Below are 19,400 nucleotides of genomic sequence, written 5' to 3'. Positions count from 1 at the left end.
TAGTTTCAAAATGGCTGCATGCAGTTAGCATGGACACAGTATCACAGAAGCATATGTCTTATATGCCAAGCTAGCAGAGGTAACTCTAACCTCATGTGTACTCTTCATTCTGAGAAGTTAAGTCTCTGGAGGAAAGTGCGTACACTCTGCTTTATTTTGGACATCTCTGTCTCCGGGCACGCTGTGCGGCAGTATTCTGCAAAGAAAATTACAACAGGGTTGTCAATAAGCATATTACAGCATGACTTCTCCACTTGCCTAGGACCGCTCCCATGCGTTCAGGGTCCACCTGTGCCTTGGCAGGGGTATTCTTGTGGGCATTGCATTGTGTGCCAGTCATGGACTTTCCCAGAAGCTCCTCTCGGTCGAAGAGTAAGCGCATCAAATCTCTTGCAAGCCGGCAGCCATTACCACCACTCATTGATTTTGCGCGGCTGAGAGCAGACGAACTGATGAACACACCAGATTTGGCGACCAGCTCTACCTGAAGATTTGAAAACAATAATCAGAACCATAATACACGTATTGCCCCAGAGACTGAGCAACAGAACAAATGCAGAACAGGTGACAAATCTGTACAGTGAAAAGCCTCCAATTTTACTAGTAAGAGCATCCAATAATGTAGAAGAGTGTGCATACCCTTGAAACGAGCTGACAATAGCTAATTAGTAGGCCCTGGATTGTGAGGCATGTGAAAATTTGGTTTCAGGTGCTTATAGCGGAAAAACCCGACTCTGGCACAAAAAATGTGTTTAATGCACTGTTTGATACGAGCTGTTTGATAAGGTGAGGCACTTAGCTTCACCAAAATCTTGCCACAACAAAACAATGTCGGGACGGAACACAGACAAATACTATTCATTTTCATTACTTTTCATTCTGCTGGACACAGCTCTTGCCCTTCACTGGTACGATAGGTGCTGATATGTAGTGTTGATGCACAAAGCTCCTTGTAAGCAAAAAAGAAAATAAAGATCTTGAAACATGCCGCGATAAGGGTTTGCCCAAATTGCTATGACGTCTTTATGTGATGTCAAGTGAGGGCAGAGATATAGTCGCCACATGCATTCCTTTGCCAATCACATGCAATTTGCAGTAGACGGCAGTGGTTGAATAGTTAGGTCTGTAGCGCGTGCAGCGATTACTTTTGTGCTTCATCAGTAGTTCGAGCCGATCATGTGGAGGTCACGCTTTAAAGGAACGGTCTCGTACCCCCTGCCACTCTCATTAAGTGTACCATTCGATTGCCCTTTGTTGAAAATGGAATAATGCGAATTTACCCGACAAAACACGCCACAGTTATTACATAACCGAATTAAATCGATGAAGATTGCAGAGCATGCCGCGATCTGTGTTGGCAACAATAAGAATGGCCACGTCGACCCGCGAGAAAGGCCGTGATAGGACACTGAAATCGTCTGCTCTTGCGCGCTAGTGCATCGGCATGAGCAGATGACTTTCAGAAGTTACTGGGCACCGCGGCGAGTCTCGTACATTTTCTTTCAGTTCTCATGGTGAAAAACGCACATTCTAAGATGTGGCAAGCATGGTGGTTTAGAACAACTATGTTAATCCTCAGAGACAAGTTAGAAGTCGCAGGACAACCCCACCCACAATCACAAATCTGAAGTCGCTGGCCATCGGCGCGCGCGGTCGCATTACAGCTCCGACCAAAAATATATTACTGACCATGCTTCGAAATTAAGTGTCGCTGACGACGTACATGGAGAAGGAGTGCGTGTTTATTTAAGAACCGCATTAAATACTCACGGAGAGAAAACACGTGACTTAACTTCCACGTATCCGGTTATGCGCCATATTGTCGGAGACCCCACAGTCAATGCTCTGACTACATTCTCCGCTCGCAGAGGTATATGCCTGAGTGTCCCCATTTCGAGAGCAAAGGAGATGACTCAACACAAGGTGCTTCTGCAAGTTACAATTGCAACGACAACGTACCCGCAGGCCGACGTCATACGTAACGTATGCATGAGAGAAGCGCAGGTTTCGTCGTCTGCTATTACGGCACATTTTGACAAAAAACTTGATATTTTACGCCCTTCGTAGCTTGATATCTGTTTTATGAAGAATCGGGCTTTGCGGTACGTGCGACGTAGGCGGTGGCGGCTGCCATCTTTTTTTTCACTTTGCATGTTCTATTTAACGAATTACTCTATGTAACGAAAAAAAAAAGCCAACATTTACAAATCTGTTATATAGAGGTTCAACTGTAATTAAAAAGTTGATGAAAATTAATTGTTCATTAGTCCCCTAATTGAGAAAAAAGTTTCCTAGTGGCGGCCCGGTCGAGGAATTCAATGTCAAAAGTAAAAACGTCCTAGGTTAACTCCTCCTTTTATGAAAATTTGTTGCAGCTAAAAAGAAACACCCTGTATAACCTGTGGCACGCGGTTTGGTTACCTAGTTCCGGGACAACTTCCCGAGGTTCTCTTCAGGTCCCCGTGAATTTTTCATAATAAACAGCGTGACCTGCTCAGACCTGTGTTCCATTCCCACATGTTCAGTCTTCAATACAGACAACAGAACTTCACACACCGGTAGTACAGCTTGGGACAAAAGTTCACAGAACATAGCACTTAAGTATTCTTTTATCAGAGCATCTTCCTGGTAGAGAACAGAAGCACAAATTAAAAACATGCAGCTGCCGGGGTAACCCAGTCACTTATTTTTCATGAATTTTCGTCCCAAGCTGTAGGACATTTGAGAAGCAGACAATGTTGTGCAACGCATAAATTCCTTAAACCACGAATTAGAATAAGAGTATTTCACGGACATCAACGGCTGAATAACTATAAAATTGCTCACGTTAGAGACTTTCTATTGGGTTGGCATCCTTGAGAAATCTGCCAAGAACTGGCCAGTCAGTTGCTCATTTGCATACTCTCATAAATTGAATAAAAAAATTTATATCTCCTAAATGCTATTTTGCATGCTTTTGGCACCTATGGCGTATCAAAGGGGAGCTTCAGCAAGAGCTATTGCAAAAAAAAAAAAAAAAAAAAAAGAAGAAATACTTACATGAGCATACATGCCGAGAAAACTACAAGATGGACAAAAACAACATGCAACAGACTGCAATTTGGCACAACATGTACTGTTTGGGACACGGTTGTCTAAAATCTTCAGCCCGCGACCGAGCAGTCTCCAATCAATACAGCTTCCGAGGGAAGGCCACACACCGCCACCTGTTGGGAGAGAGTACCATCGCATACTCGGCGGAGTCTCCTAGGGGAGTAGTTGAGCGCAGCCTCTCCTTGGGAAGGGTATTGGTATAATTCCTTTGTGTGTGACATCGCCGATAGGGGATCGCTCAGCCACGGGCTGGAGATTTTTAGACAACAGTGTCCCAAAGGGTACATTTTTAGCAATCGACGATTTCAGAGACCTGTCACGTGCCCATTATCGATTCTGCCTGATAAAAGGCACAGCTTCTGCCACCAAAATACCTGTTCAGATAATTTTAGAAACATGCACAGGCACAATCTAATCAATGTAGTTAGTTCAGTGTGATTCAATTTATGCTACTGTGTTGGAAAGCCACTCTTGGAATTAAAAAACATTTGCTAAGAAACCCAGTGCCGACCGATTAGTAATGACAAAGAATCTAACAAGCAACCTTTACAAGCATACCGTCTCATCTGGCAATGCTTCTTTTGAGAGCAGTTTTCGGGTCTTCTTGTGTAGCCTCTTCAGGTCCTGAACAGTTGCTTGCATCTCGGAAGACAAGGCTATGATTAAAAGCATTAGCTATTAGTGAACACACATTAAACACATGGTCCGCACTGAATTTTGTAACAAAAATTCAATGACCTTTTAAGGTACAGTCATCATTTTGTCTGGGACGTAAAACACTCATGATCAGGGCCTCAATATTTTGCAAAAATATTTATAAGCTACATGTATCACGAGAGAATACACAGGGACTGCACAAGAGCGAGCTATCCCTTTAAAGATTATAGGACAGAAAGGAAAGTTGACTAGCATAACCAAGTGTGCAGTTAATTTCTTGCTGCCAATTCCTATTGCAAAGAGTGCTAACTCCTCTGGTTTCAAAATAGTTTGACTTATGATAAGCGTAATTTGCACTAGCAGCTCCGTGAGCAAAATATGCAAAATCAAGGGTTCTCAAGGACTGAAGAGACGGACGCCAACAAGGAGTGAGGACGCACTCTGCGAATTTACAGAAGCAGAGTGGTCCTTGGTACGTGAAGACGTGGACGTTGTCCATCGACTATACGCTTCCCTTCCTGTGCGCATGGCCTCAGTTATTGGTGCGAAAGGGGGGGCCGACAAAGTATTGACACTATCGCCTCCCCCGCCTCTTTGTGTGTGTGTGTGTTCAAGGGTACACGCTCTTTTCTTCTGTTTTTGTCTAATAAAAAAAAGAAAAAACTAGGCACTGCAGCCCGTTGTCACCTCAATTCATCTTAGCGCCCTGTTATCTCTCCGATAGCGGAGAGACTTCCTTCCCGCGATAGCCAATCGTGCTCGGTGCAGTAGACCGAAAACGAAACCATTTGGCGTTCGTTACACTCAAAAGAAAAGTTACCACTGCTACCACGGCGGGTCGCCACAAGCGCACTCTTCCATCCCTCTGAACGAGTGGACTCGCCCGCTTCCGCTCGCCGCTAGGGTGACTCTGCCCAGAGAAAATACGCCGCTCGCGCGTTCCGTAAACTTTTGTCCAGCACTATACGACTGCTGAGCAACATCAATTGACAATGCTCTGTTAAGGATTAGGTTATGCAACTGCCTGAATGAAAATTCAGTACTTACCATGGATGTTAGATAGACTATCCACTTTTTCTTTCAAGGTCACATTTTCCCTCTTGCGAGCTTCGCTCTCCTTAAGCACACGCAGCAATTCCTGCATATGCAACATGAACAGCTTCGTAACAGTAAGACGAATAGCAAGCGCTGTGATTGAGCTTGAAAAATTGCTACAAACCTGCTCCACCTGATTCGGTTGATCGTCTCGATGTTTGCCCTCGACTTTTTTTCTCAACCTCTCCATGTCAGCTGGCGTCCCTGGTATGAAGGCAAGAAAGAAATAAGGATGCAGTTTCACGCACAGATTAAGCGAAACATCACAACGTGCACGAAAGAAAAGTGCCTCAGGACGAGAGCCGCCGATATTTCGAACAGAGACTGTTCTTCTGAGGACAGTCCCTGTTTGAAATATCGGCTGGGCACTTCCTGAGGCACTTCCCTTCATACTTCCTTACAGTTTCGCTAGGTTTTCAACCCGTCCACATCAGAAAATGTGGTCGTTTCAACGAACAACATAAGAACACTTGAAATTACTGCAATGTCCGCCACCGTTTGACGCGGTTGCAACGTACACGTTGCGAAAGGCAAGCGCCATATATCGTGGTTCTTTGGACAGATCAGTTTATTTGGTGGGTAATCAGAACTGAATGAAAACAATAAGAACATACATGAACACTCACCGACATCTACAAGCAGCGCGGGAGCAGGTTCGTCGCCGTTGGACCATGCCACCTGCACCAACCTCCCCTTGTTTTCCTGGACGCCGTTGAGAACAAGGACTTGTTTGAGTTCTTCATCCTGAAGGGCGTGTATGGGATAGACGTCCCACATCTGCATTCCACACCACTTTACCAGGATGTGGATGGATTGAGATTGCGAACATTCAACTGTACGCGGCATTACGGATCAGATAAAAAGAGAAACCCCATAAAACGCAAAGCAAAAACGAACGAGCCAGTGCCGGAGCTCAAGCCAAAGCAAAAAGCAAAACGAATCTCAGCGTTGACAGACGATGATACAAACAACGCAGGATCTAGCAGTATTAACGGTGTGCGCTATCTGTCAAACAAAAGTTGCAGGACTTTTGTGCGACTTAACTTTGCTACAGTAGTAACTCTTTTTTATTTTGCAAAAAGCCGAAGCTATACAAGCAGCGACATCTATCAAAATTAAAACTACACTGTCACAGCATGCACATCGCAACAAATCTGTAAGAAAATACACGGTCGTTTGATCGTGTAATACAACCATAAACTGACGCAGCCAAATATATCTCCAGAAAGATAATGAGAAAATCGGAAAATAAGATTTACTGCATGCCATGCTGCGGCTACTCACTACATGCATCTGTATCTGCGCACCCACCGACAACGCCCACCTTGTCAGTCGTGTGGACCTATTATGATGGACCCGTTTCTAGTGTGCGATGAATCTTCCCTGTTTTGTCATGCCATTATTTTAGGATGCTTTCATTGACTGTCTGTGTGTGTATTCTTGTGCTTGGCTCCGAGGTTTCCCTCGAACGTCGATCGTGCGAACACACAACAACAAACCAAAGTGAATCGAAAGTACTCGGTGTCATGTCGCGAAAGGGATATAAAAGACACTTCTGGGACTCAGCAGAGTCGGTTCCACGCTCCACATCTTATGCCTACAAGAGGAAACTTCAAGATCAAGCCACAAAGCCAGTAGGGAGCAGTGGTCATGTATTGGCAAACGTTCCCGCCGAGGAAGGACCTGCTGCTACTGCCGGTCCCTCACGCATGACATATGAGACGTTTGCATCGCCGGAGACCGTGGAAGTTACCGGCCAGGTTGATATGCCAACGTGCGCTGAGAGGTATTGACAGAATATTCTTGCAGTGTCAGTTGGATCAGTTGCTTATGCAATTACATAGCGAACATGTTGCAAATATGCGTTTTGTTTTTCTTTTTAATGTCGCGGTTCTTATAAATGTTTCCTATGCATGCCTCTGCCAGCAGCACCGAATATGCCTCAGCGGATGAAGCAGAAGATGACTGTTCTCCAGTGCGTGAGTCAGAGTCAGAGTCTGACACAGACGAATCTGAAGACGATGACAGTGACCTGCGTGTGCAGCAACCAGACGAGCTGGTATGTTCTTATTTCTGTGCTGCCTAGATGCAAGGGCTAGTGCCTTAGTATAGTTAAAATGTTGGTAAACTGCTTCGTAGTGTCTGTGCTAACTACTTTTCAGTCACGTCAAAGTGGTACTAGAGTATTTTAACTAATAGAAACTAGTTACAGTCCACCTCTGGAACTCGCAATATTTGTTGTGTTGCATAGTGCATCAAGTGTTACTAAACTGAATGTTATGTGTGCTAATGTAATGTGCACTAATATAATGTGCTTTGTGTGTGTCGTGCTGTCGTTGTCTCATCATTAGTTTGGCTTCTCTAAGTATGTTACGTAAGAACCTTATGCTGTGCAAAAGTGCAACCTAGAGCATTGATTTTCATGCAAATAAATTTTTTTTTCTCGATATGGTTTCGTACCTGGACGATGAAAAAGCACTTTGGTCGTGGTGTGGGACGGATTAAAAGGGCTCTATGGTGCATATAAATGCATGCTTTGCACGTTGTGGCATATTTCGCAGGAACGTGCATGAATAGTGCATATTGTGCCATATTTTCAGTGTTCACGCGGGAGAGCATATTTCTTCTTTTTTAATGGATGCTTTTTCTGGTTTCGGGACGGAGTTGGGTCGTCTTTCGCGAAAATTCTGCTCAGAGTCGAATGTTTTCTATGATTCGGTGCGGTGCTCCGCCCGTACCATGGCTGCTCCATGCTCTACTACGTGCATGTCCGATGGGCCATGCGTCAGCTTTGCCACTTTACCGTTACGAAGGCACGTGACATTCACATTTTAATCTTTTAATCAGCATGATACATAGTACATAATAATCATAGTACAGCATGAATCAGAATGATGATGATACACAAAACCACGACGAAAGAAACCTGAGCCTGGGCAACACGAACATACAATAAAGCTCAAAGTTGAGGTTCGATGTGTATCTTCACGTTTTTCGTGTTGCCCATGCTCGGGCTTTTTGCATCGTGTGCTCTGTACACCAGCCAGCCTGCAATTACGCAATATTTTATCAATCACGCAAGCCTTCAGCAACATGATTTATATCTGTGCACAGGTATTCTTTGTTGTGTGCTGCATAACGAAGGCGGCTTTATTTTACTGTGTGATACCTAGTACAATACTCACTTTTTAAAGAAATAGGCATTCCATGCCACTGACAAGATGGCGTATATGCAGGCCAGCTGGTGGAAGAACTCCATAATGTAAAAGCCAGAGTCTGGGCACACAGAGGGACGATGCACTGAGCCTGTGTTCGTGTCGTCCCTCTGTGTGCCCAGACTGAGGCTTTTACATTATGGCATTCGATGCATTGCTTTCGTACCAAGAACAATGAAAAACATTGCATATATTGGGAATTTTCACTTGATATTTGGATGATTTTCAGCGCATAGTTACATGCATGTTGTGGGGGTGCCATATTTATCTGTACTCTAGTAACGAGTTTTGAGATTTAGTAGAATTATGCCACGAGAAAATGCCACAAGTCTATGAATTACTTGGTTTGGCATTGCAGCATGTGCAGCAGCATTTTGGGAATACACATGAAGGGCATCAATGAAACATAGATGTGTACCAATTAATTACAGTGTACATCTTATTTCAGGATGAACCACTATATCAAGGCTGCCGACTGTCTCTAGCTGAAAGTCTTCTGCTGGTGATGGGATTCATCCTACGGCACAAGGTGACAAAAGAGGCTGCGCAGAGTCTTGCCATGATAGTACAAGCACACTTACCTGCCGGAACAAGCTACCCAGCTACCAAGTACTTGTTCAAAAAATATTTTGATACATGTGCAAAGCCACCGGACCATCATTTCTATTGCTACTGTGGAGCGTACCTTACTGACAAGTCGGGTAATTGTGTATGCAGTGAGTGTAGCCGATCCCTGGACACTAAAGAACTTCTGAACAAAGGACAATACTTCCTGTCATTTGATTTGGAGAGTCAGCTTACAGAAATGCTCAAGAAATTTGAGGCATCTCTTCTGAAGCCTTCGCCAAGCATTAACATGACAGACATCCACCAAAGCCCAGCATACAACAGCCTACCAGTTGGAAAAAATGATGTCTCTCTCACTTTCAATACTGATGGTGTACAACTTTTTGAGTCCTCACAATTCTCCATCTGGCCAATCACAGTGCAGGTCAATGAACTACCATTTAAAGAGAGGCTCCTGCACCCCGCTGTCGCAGGCTTGTGGTTTGGAAAGACAAAGCCCAACTTCAAAGCGTTCTTCCACCCTTTTGTGAAGACCATGAACAGGCTATCAACACAAGGATTTAAGTGGTCAAATGCAGAAGGAGAAGTTACCACCAAGGTATTTCCAGGCCCGTGCACTGTGGACAGTGTGGCAAGAGCCCCCCTGGTAAATATGCACCAATTTAATGGGAGGTTTGGGTGCCTTTGGTGCTTTCATGAAGGGGAAGTTATTGCTAAAGGAAGAGGACACACAAGAGTGTACCCCATAACTGATCGTGAACACGCCATTCGCACTTCTGCTTCCGTCTACAAGGATGCAACAAAGGCAAGGCAGAGAAATGAACCTACTCGTGGAATCCTCGGTCCCAGTGTTTTGTTCCTGCTCTCATATTTTGACATTTGTAAAGGTGTCGTCGTCGACTACATGCACACTGTGTGTCTTGGTGTAGTCAAGGCAACAACAGTCATGTGGCTTACTAATGCATCTCAGCCTTACTATTTGAAGCCCAAGCTTGGTGAAGTGAATCAACGCATTCTAAATATCAAGACTGTTGCTGAAATCAGTCGTCTCCCGCGCAAAGTAACTGACTACAACATCTGGAAGGCATCTGAATGGCGTGCTTGGCTGCTCTTTTATTCTGTTCCTGTCCTCACAGACTTGCTCCCCAAAAAGTACTTAAAAAACTGGAAAAAGCTAGTTATGATTATGCATAAACTGCTGTCCTTCAATGTAAATCTTGAAGAGCTTGACAGTATCCAAGCTGAAGTCCTCTCATTTGCACGCCGGTACCAAGCGCTCTATGGCACAGCAAGCATGACATACAACATGCACTTAGTAACACATTTAGTGCTGTGTGTCAAGAACTGGGGGCCTCTCTGGGCATATTCGAATTTTCCTTTTGAACATTTCAATGGTGTCTTAACAAGGATGTGTCATGGAACACGACATATTGAGTCACAAATCGCGTACGGCTTGAGCATATGGAATGGTCTGCCTGCATTGTGTCGTGACAGATCAGTATTTAGAGTTTGTACAGAGGCACGTAAGCTGTGGCAGTCCTTTATTGTTGCAAGCAGTTTGCAAATTGTGTCGTGTAGCAACGAGCATATCAGATTCACAGGCAAAGGTAGAGTAGGCCAAGCTAGTCATACAGCAGCTGTTCTTCAGTTCCTACAACGCCCTCCAAAGGTTACCAAGTGCTTCACAAAGCTTATGCTGAGAGGTGTCCGGTTTGATTCGAAAACTTCCGGCTCCAGACGTTGCAATTCCTTAATATTGACAAAGGACATGGAAGTGGTGACGCTTAAAGCAATTTATGCATACTGTTTCAATTGTTCACAAATCCCGTGCTCGTGCAACAATGTTGTCCTTGTAGTTTCGCAGTGGTCATCCTGCAGTATTCTACAGGGTGTATTACTTAAACTGGATGTCGTTGGAAACTTAAAAGTAATTCATTGCAGTGATATTTTGTGTAAGTGCATAACAATCAACATTAATGAAAGTTTGCATGCGTGCCCAGTGACTGTCAGAATAGAGTGTTGGTAGATGATCCAACTTGTATTGTTCAGAGGTTGTGTATGAGCATGTTGCTCCATCTTCACCCATGTAGCTATCGCGTACAAAAACATACATGTAACACTATTATACCAATTAGACCGTGTAGAATATATTAGAATGTGTAGTACCTGTCAAGAGACTTTTTGGCCAATTTTGTTGCTGAGAAGCACTTGGTTTAGAACATTTGTAGAGCATCTGCGACATTTTCAAGTATGCAAAATGTTTCACGACTGCAGTTCAGAGTGTCGTTACATGTGTTCATGCAGTACAGAGAATAGAACAGAAGTAGAAAGAAAGAAATGCAGCACAGAGACCTAATAAACGATGTGACCGTTATTTTCATTGCTGAAGTCAGTGCAAAAAGTACAGGTTTTGTTATTTATTCACCTATCATTCCGCAATTTGCAGTGGCATGTAGAGATGTGTGGCTGTTTTCTAGAACAAACATCTGTAAGCAAAAGAGAGACGGCATTCACAAAAATCTGTTTATTGCACACCTACACTGACGGGCTTTGATCTGTATGCCAAGAGTTTCAGGAGATAAACCTGCACATGAAAACAGCAACGAAACAATTTGAGACAGGGAGCTTACTTTTTGTGAATGTTGCGCGCCAGCAGATATAAAAGAATACATTCAATCAACGGTGTTTCATTCCTGTGGAGTGCTCTGGCTATGCAAAAAAATAAAAAAAGGTTCCGCATTCCCATGAACTAAAGAAACAGAAATGCTCACGCTTGTGTGAAACCACGGTGTTTGTAGATAGAGGCTATGTGCGAAAATTGATGTCCGCGTGCAGTGCATGTGTTTCGTATCTAATTAAATTCATCCTTTCAGTGGCATACTTCATCTTCTACGTTGTTTCCTGTCAGAATGCGCGGAGCTGTGAAGACGGAGGCTATGCAGCTAATATTACTGTGCATTGCCAGAAACGTTTGCCGCTGGTACGGCGCCATATACACACAGCTCATTTAGCCACATTGAATCTTGACCTGGCCTCTGACTTTTATAACATGTTCAGGTGAATTCTTTGAACGCCGACATACTCACCTGAGCTGCAATAGCAACCGAGTAGATCCGGGTGAAGCCCGAGGGCACAAACATGTCAAACAAGCCACCGTTGCCACCGCCACGCCACGATAAACAATCCCGGCCATGGAAGACGAGCGCATGCGCCCTGGCCGTGCCGTGCTCGCTGCCTCGCGTACCCTGGCCGCCTTGGCCGTGCTCGCTGCCGTGTACGCTACTTTACGATGGTGAGAGGGGTTGCTGTGACTCGCCCTGAGTCTGAACTATTCATGTGCACCCAATTATACTTTTTTTAGTGACTAACTTTGTACAACATCGAAATCTAAATGACGTTTTTACATGTGCATTGTGTTTACATGTGAACATTTTGTTAATAAACATTCTATACAAAGCAGTTAGCAATTTCATATTCAACTTTGACATTCAAATGGTATACAACAAGTTCTATACATTTTTATATGCCATTTTATGTCATATTTTGTATTCATGTTGTGCAATTCCTTTTGTATAGGACTCCTATACATTTTTCAACATAGGTATAGAGGCAATATACAAGTATATAGGAACATATAGCGGCTATACACCAAGTGTATAGACCATTTTCATAAGGGATATGCGGTGAAGTTCATTTCTAAGAGTGCACCTTTTAACTTTTACTTCGCACGCTTTCTGAACCACAGCTTTACGCATCGTGACCGAGCGTGACCGTGAGCGAAAAATGCTCCAAGAAAAACACCGCGTCGACACCTAACGATTTCTCCGACTAATTAATCGGTTTCGGTGTACATATATAATTGCGCGGAGCAGTGCACCAATTCGATCTTTCTATCAGCTATGCGGCTGTCAATTTCGCATTCATCCGCCTGGTTCTCCTACGTGGGCGACGGAAGATTAGGAACAGCCACAAGAGAAGCTTTGGTATGCCTTCTCAACACGACTGACATTTTCACGCTGACCGCTCTGTCGTTCCATAGCTGAGGTAGCGCGCTCATATCATGGATGATGACGAATGTGCCGGGAGCGCTGTGAAATAGTGGACTACACTCCTAAAAATTAACTGCAATACATAGCACGCTACTAGCCAACCATCATCCTGAATGACAACGTTTTCGCCCGATTTAGCGAGAACGGGAACCCTTCATTTTATTTTGATGTTTTTGTCCTTATGTCAGGCATAATTGATACGAAAAAGGCGCACGCATTCCATACTCATCCTATCAAGGGAGAGGACGCTGTCATCTGGGATGATGGTTGACCTGACTCTTGAAGGGACCCAAAAGTGAATATAAACCTTTCGAAACTTTATGTGCAGCGAAAAACTTGAACCTTCAAAACTTCAAATAACTCCGCTGAAATTGCTGTAGTTTTTCTGTAATCGAATTTTCCATAATTGCATGTCCATGGACCTAAAAGGAAACCGAGCTGTCAACAATTGAACCTCTGTATGCAATAAGGGGATAAGTCGAAAAATCCCAAACCGAGAAAATGGCCTGATCTGATTGTCCGTCCCATTGACACAGATGCATTTCCCGTTTTTCGCCATGTTGTAGCGGGCCAACAAATCACAATAAGGTCCTAAATTTTCACTGGCAGGTGCATACCGGTATGTAGATGTCATTGCAGCAAAAATAGTAAAAAGGGGATAAGTCGACTTATCCCCTTATTGCATACAGAGGTTCAATTGCATGAACCCTGATCGCCACCTGTCGAGGACGCATGTAATACGCGCCATTCCGTTCGCTAATCCTGCGAAAACGAAAATGGCACTGGGCATTTGTGACCACTTTCTAAGTTGAGAATGTCGAGCCTCTTGAACATGAGCGCGACGACATTCCACATTCGAGAACTGTCGCTACACAGAACTTCTGTTCGTGCGTCAGCGTGCTGGAAAGTGTGTGCCACTGGTGTGTGCTTCGAAGCAGAAGATTCCTCGTCAAGAGATTAACCGGAGTCACATTCGTCCTCACCAGTACCTCACCGTGCCGTGGACATGGACTGCTTTGTGAAATTTCCATGTATCAGGGAGAAGCACTTGTGACAGCCGAAACAAGTGCTGTTTTTCCGTCGTGCAGGTGTTCAAGTGTGAAATGCAAACCGACGCATACTACGGTTTTTGCTGCCGAGAGGTAGAGAATGTGTGTGAAAATCAGACAGACGATTGCATCAGCACTAACGAATATTTCGAAATACTGTGCCTTGACACCGAAGTACTGCAAGTGTCTTTTACATACATCCGATAAACCGAAGAGCCTGGCAACATACGCGGCAGCGCCGTGTGGTCTTTACGCGCTACTTCAACGGCAAACTGGACGGAAAACCCTTATTTCTGCAGGAAATTCCGTTATGTCACCTGTCGACCATTCACAAGAAGGATATGGGGTGCTCCGAGAAAATACAATAGAGAGTACTCCACTGGATCTTGATCTGCGTCGTGCATGTTGTTAGGGATGTTTTCCCATCAGTGCGCAGACTTGTAGAAATGTTTCTGAAAGCAAATTTTCATTTCTTGCTTGCTGCAAGTTTTTCTCATTGGTTTTTCTTTGCTGTCACAGCATATTATAATTATTCTGATTCATTATCACATCACCAACTAACACTTGTAAACAAGGACTTGAGGGATGACTTCAAATATTATCAACCCTTGAGCTGGGTTCAAAGTTAACCATGCAGCATTGGGTTGCACAGTACTCCAAAATGGCTAAATAATTTAGTGCGTAAGTTGTCTGTTACTGTAATTGAAAGGTACTTTTGTAAAGTACTTTTGACTGCCCTGCAAATTGAAACTGGCTTCAGTGTACACGACAAATGCGTCGTAACATTTAACTGAAATATAATATAAGAGCAGATGCAACATTTTGTCACAACTCAAACTATATCTTTGTTTTTATTGTCCAGAGATTTAGGAAACACAGTAGGACCTCTTGCCCTCTGATGTTTTCACGTACTTGATAGGGTTGTAAAACCTGCAACAAAATAAACAAGAGAAGTATAAACTGTTTTGTCTTTCCCTTTTGAATTTAACAAGCAAATTATATTTCACCATGTGTGCAGTTTTGTATTCTCTGTTGATGAAAAAATTACAGGAACAATAATGCTGCAGATCCAACAATGACCTGTCATTGTGATGAAGACGAGAACTGCTCTTCACGCGTGCTAAGCGATACAAAAGAAAGGTACAATCAAGGCTGTACAAAAACAGCAATCTCCGTCGACTAAAATTTAATATATGTGGATGCTACCACATCCTGTAGTTTCCATCCAAAAGTAGGACTAGGCAAGGTTGTTGTTGGTAAGTTGTCGGCATGTCGATGTGCTATTTCGTCGGTTATAGCACATCAATATAGATGAGGGGCGAACACGGTAGACAGCTTGATGGCTGCAAACCCTCAATTGAAGATTTATTCAATAGAACGAGAAACCGAAAGCTTAAGTAGAAAAAGTCAGTGCTCATGCAATGCAGGACCACATTAAACTCTGAGAAGGTAGGATTGGGAGAACAATAAAGAGAAATGACCGTTGTGTCCGAGGTAGGGGAAATCTGCAAATTTAGGACCAATATGATGTACATGCCCAGCAATTCGGGACAAAACGTAAAGCAGGCTTCACCTGATACTACTACCATAGAAGCCATGTATTACAAATAGAAAATCGCGTGCAGCACGCTCTGTTATTGCCGCTTTGCATTCGTTCCCTAGTGGGACGTTGCCTGTGTCATAGCGAAACATTTTGTGCAAGTTTCATTGACGAATGGTTCTTCGAGGTTCGATTTTGGTTCCAAATTTCCGACCTCTAAAGGAGGCTTCACGAGATACACTGAAGCTTTGGTTGAGGCCCTCAACCAGGTGAGTTAACGCAAATACACCACGCATTTTGCAAGAAACGCGTGAGTTGAATGCTCTGTACGGCATCTCAAATACCCTACAAGACAGATAAGTTCGCAGAATTTATTGCGCACGCAAAAATAAAAGAAATCCCTAGCTGTCAAAACACTCTTGCTTCGATGCACGGAGCTTGGGATGAGGTCTGAGGTCAGTGGCGCGCAGGCAATGAATATCGTGATATGAGCGATGGTAAACTATCACAGAGGCCGATATTAGAGCACTAACTTGATTCCTTTCGCCTCGTAAAGTAGGCATCATCTACCTACCGCCGCGGGATGCGCGCATTGAAAATCGAAGAGCGCGTGTAGTTTGTTGTTTTTCTTGTGGCGATGCTTATAAACGTAGATTTATGGGTGAATATTGTCAGGTTCCTTTGAGGTTCCAAACTTTTCAGCAGGGCTGGTTGAGGGAGGTCTACTTGGGAGCCCCAAGGTGGGTTGTTTCTGTGCACACTTACGCATCAACTTCGCGTGCTCCAGACACGGCGCTGACGTATTTCTTCGTCGAAGCGGCCCTCTGTTAACTATCAGGAAGAGATCGAATAAGAAACGAGTCACCGGCTATATTGTATTCATGTCAGTGCGTGTGTCCGCTCCTGTTTGCTGTACAGCTGTCGCTCGAATTGAGAAGTACGACACCATGGTGTTGCGTAAACTTTTGTCCCAAGCAGTACATCAAGCGGAGGACCAACTGTCCAGCAGCAGAGTTGAATCAGTAAAAGTCAAGCACAACTCCATTTTTTGGGTATATACGGTCACCGTAGTGCAGTGCACACTTCCAACAATTTTCGTTTAAACATCTCCTCACATAAAGGTGACATCGAGACGCTTTTACTGCACCCTGCTGTATACGATGAAGAAGCTTCACGAGTCTATACCACGTGTTGTGATGAAACCGTGTCCAGTACAATATCGATGAGAAAACAAAAAAATGCCCTCGTACAGTTATCGCTTGTAGGTACTTGAGAGACACGTAAGAGGGAAGCAACGATGCCTCTGATGCCCCCGAATCGCACAATATCGCTTTTTTTCTCTCTTCAGGTTGAAGCAACCACATTTCTGTGAACTCCATGACGCACGCTGAAGTGCACACGGATGTACGTTGAGCAACAGCCCAAGGGCTGTTCCTCAACGTACATCGCAACAACGCAGCCCCAGCTACATTTCTTGTTTAATCTTTTTTGTGATTTTCTGTCTTAGCTTCCGTTGCGTACTGATATTTCAGTGTTGTTGTTGTTGGTTGTTTAAATAACAAGAGGAGTTTGCAACCCCCCCCCCCCCCGAAAGAAAAGAAACAGTACGATCGCACCACAGAATGTGCGAGCGCACCCGCAACAGTTCACCGCGGCGAGCGTCACGACCGCGACCACGCAGGACGGAGCGCGCCGTTCACCTCAATGATCATAGTAATGTCCACGCACCGTCTAGTATAGGGTTTCTAGTCCAGATTTCACAATGAAATTGACAAGAACATTGAAGGCCGCGTCCCTGTGCTTAGCGCCCCATACGCCTAAGACTTTCTCTATGCAGGGGACCCTGTTGTCGAGATGGCCAAGGTTCCGCCTCAAGATGCCTGCTTGTGGGGCATGTTTTGGAAAATACACGATGATATGTTCAGTGTTTTCCACTGCCCCGCACAGTAAACTGTTGGGCGAGTCCACCTTGCCGACTTTATGAAAAAAAACTGGCGACCATAGGGCACATTCAGGCGTAGACGATGAGGGAGAGTTTCTATGTGTCTGGGCGTTCTTGAATGTATGGTAAAATTCAGCTCCGGGTCTAGCGTGCGCAGCAGTGACGGACCACTGTCGGCTTGGTGCCATTTTCTCCTGCGGATGTCATCAGTCATAGATTTTAGGAGAGATTTAATGTCCTGCTTAGAAAGCGTGACTAGATGTTCTGTCGATGACAGGTGTGCGATATTCGCCATTTCGTCCGCCTTCTTGTTACCACTTATGCCAATATGGCCAGGTATCCACTGAAGAATGACGTCGTGACCGATGTCTGTGCACTTGCGAAACGCTAACAGGATGTCTCGTACTGTTGACGCCGTACGGCCTTTTTCCAAGAACGATGAGATATAGCTTCAAGGCCGGCTTTGGAGTCGCACTGAAATATCCATTGCCTGCGCAATGAAAATTTCAGTGTTTTTCCTACCAAATCAACCCAAATTGTAGACTGAGGCGCCTCAATAGTGTGGTGCTCCAGATGACCCGCACGCAAAAAAGAAATAAAAACGAAAAGTCATAATTGTACTCTACATCACGCTTCGGCAGGTAAATTGCTGTTGGTGTTATGCGGAAGACATACAGGGTTTCCCAGAAAACGTGTAATTGAATTGTAATTTAAAAAATTACACCACCTACACTCTTAAAAATGAGCTTCACCGCATAGCACGCTCCTAGCCAACCATCATCTCAAATGATATCGTTATCTGCCCTGATTTGATGGAAACGGGAGGCGTACGCTTTTTTGTGACACTTATGCTGTTCATAATTGTCACAGAAAAGGCGTACGCCTCCCGTTCTCAACAAATCATGGCAGATAACGATATCATTTGAGATGATGGTTGGCTCGGAGCGTGCTATGTGGTGAAGTTCATTTTTAAGAGTGTAGAATCATGCGATCAACAGCATTTTTTCTAACTAGGTTTTTGTCACCTCCTGATGTGAATGTTGTGTAACGTAAGCTTCATTATGTAAGTTTTTGCGAAGTGAATTCGGAAATTTGTCAAGTAAAGGTCACTTTTTTACACCACAAATGTGAGGTGCGTGTGTAATTTTCTCAGATTCATGATAATTGGCAGGGATATTCAGGAGCTATCTCATCAGAAAAAATAGCCGTACATCATGCTCTTCTGAGCTCAGAGAGGATAGCGCGCTACGAATTTTTCAGCGCAATCGTTCGCAGTCCGACGAAAGGAGGTTGGAAACCCAGCTCAAACCCACATCGCAGAAGGAGATAACACAGGAATGGCTTATCGCGTCCGGCTTCCGCTGGGATCATGCTTTCCCTCTCCCAATTTCAGGAACTATCACTTTTTCTACTATGACTTTGTGGGCTAGGTTTGGAACCTCCTTTCGTCGGACTGAGAGTGGGATTGCGTTATTTCCTTTTTTTACTTTCGTGTTAGCGTCGCGAAGCAACTGTGGCTATGAGCGGCGCATAGATGAGGACAGATGGAGAGAGCACAGCAGGAAGGAGTGAGGGACAGGGGGGTTAATATGCGTCCTGGGCCGACTTCAGGGGGAACTGTGCCGACATTCGTCTGGAAAGTCTTCGGAAAACCCAGGGAAAACCTCAGACCTCAGAAAACCTGAGACAGCACAGCCGGTGGGAGGATTCGAACAAACCACCTGCCAGTCAGCATGACACCCACGAGCGAGACGCCGTGATTGCGTTCAAAAAGTCGTCGCGCGTTATGGTCCGGTGCTCCGGAAAGCATGATATTCGGCTATTTTTTTCCGATGGGATAGCTCGGGAATATCAATGTAAATTATCATCAGTTTGAGTGAATTTGACACGCTCTTCATATTGGTGGGGTAAAAAAGGGACCTTTACTTGGCAAATTTCAGAGTTGAATTCGCAAATATTTATATAATTAAACTTAAGATACATGACATTCACATCAGGAGGTGGCAAAAACCTAGTAAGAACAAATGCTATTGACTGCAAGATTCTAGGTGGCGTAGTTTATTTTTTTTTTACTATTATTATAATCCAATGACACGTTTTCTGGGACACCCTGTATACTTCTGGAGCTGTTTGTAATCGAATCAGCCAACATTCCGGCTGTAAAAAAACATCACTTTATGCTCTGTTTTTTTT

General features: G+C 44.2%; 2 protein-coding genes across 2 annotated transcripts; one reads left to right on the top strand and one right to left on the bottom strand.

The window, feature by feature from the left end:
* Positions 1–874: 874 nt before the first annotated feature.
* On the bottom strand, positions 875–5,959 carry LOC135399815 (uncharacterized). The gene is made up of 5 exons (XM_064631554.1): positions 5,472–5,959; positions 4,970–5,049; positions 4,798–4,888; positions 3,652–3,749; positions 875–949 (listed from the first exon to the last, which is right to left on the bottom strand). The coding sequence occupies exons 1-5, from the start codon at positions 5,689–5,691 to the stop codon at positions 875–877; spliced, it is 564 nt and encodes a 187-aa protein (XP_064487624.1). The 5' UTR covers positions 5,692–5,959.
* Positions 5,960–6,200: 241 nt separating this feature from the next.
* On the top strand, positions 6,201–11,717 carry LOC135399814 (uncharacterized). Its single transcript, XM_064631553.1, has 5 exons — positions 6,201–6,631; positions 6,772–6,904; positions 8,509–10,234; positions 11,501–11,607; positions 11,685–11,717. The coding sequence occupies exons 1-5, from the start codon at positions 6,255–6,257 to the stop codon at positions 11,715–11,717; spliced, it is 2,376 nt and encodes a 791-aa protein (XP_064487623.1). The 5' UTR covers positions 6,201–6,254.
* The last annotated feature ends 7,683 nt before the right edge of the window (positions 11,718–19,400 follow it).

The sequence above is a fragment of the Ornithodoros turicata genome, chromosome 7 (assembly GCF_037126465.1).
Source record: "Ornithodoros turicata isolate Travis chromosome 7, ASM3712646v1, whole genome shotgun sequence".
Lineage (NCBI taxonomy): Eukaryota > Metazoa > Arthropoda > Arachnida > Ixodida > Argasidae > Ornithodoros > Ornithodoros turicata.
The sequence above is the reverse complement of the archived record's forward strand: the minus strand, read 5'-3'. Positions and strand labels throughout refer to the sequence as shown.

What these genes read in the sequence shown, in the direction of transcription:
- LOC135399815 (XM_064631554.1), bottom strand. Translation starts at nt 5,691, where the DNA reads ATGCCGCGTACAGTTGAATGTTCGCAATCTCAATCCATCCACATCCTG. An exon ending in CGCGCTGCTTGTAGATGTCG is followed by an intron (nt 5,050 to 5,471) that starts GTGAGTGTTCAT and finishes CCTTCATACCAG; the next exon opens with GGACGCCAGCTGACATGGAG. An exon ending in TAGTCTATCTAACATCCATG is followed by an intron (nt 3,750 to 4,797) that starts GTAAGTACTGAA and finishes TTTTAATCATAG; the next exon opens with CCTTGTCTTCCGAGATGCAA.
- LOC135399814 (XM_064631553.1), top strand. Translation starts at nt 6,255, where the DNA reads ATGCTTTCATTGACTGTCTGTGTGTGTATTCTTGTGCTTGGCTCCGAG. An exon ending in TGCAGCAACCAGACGAGCTG is followed by an intron (nt 6,905 to 8,508) that starts GTATGTTCTTAT and finishes ATCTTATTTCAG; the next exon opens with GATGAACCACTATATCAAGG. An exon ending in GCCAGAAACGTTTGCCGCTG is followed by an intron (nt 11,608 to 11,684) that starts GTACGGCGCCAT and finishes TAACATGTTCAG; the next exon opens with GTGAATTCTTTGAACGCCGA.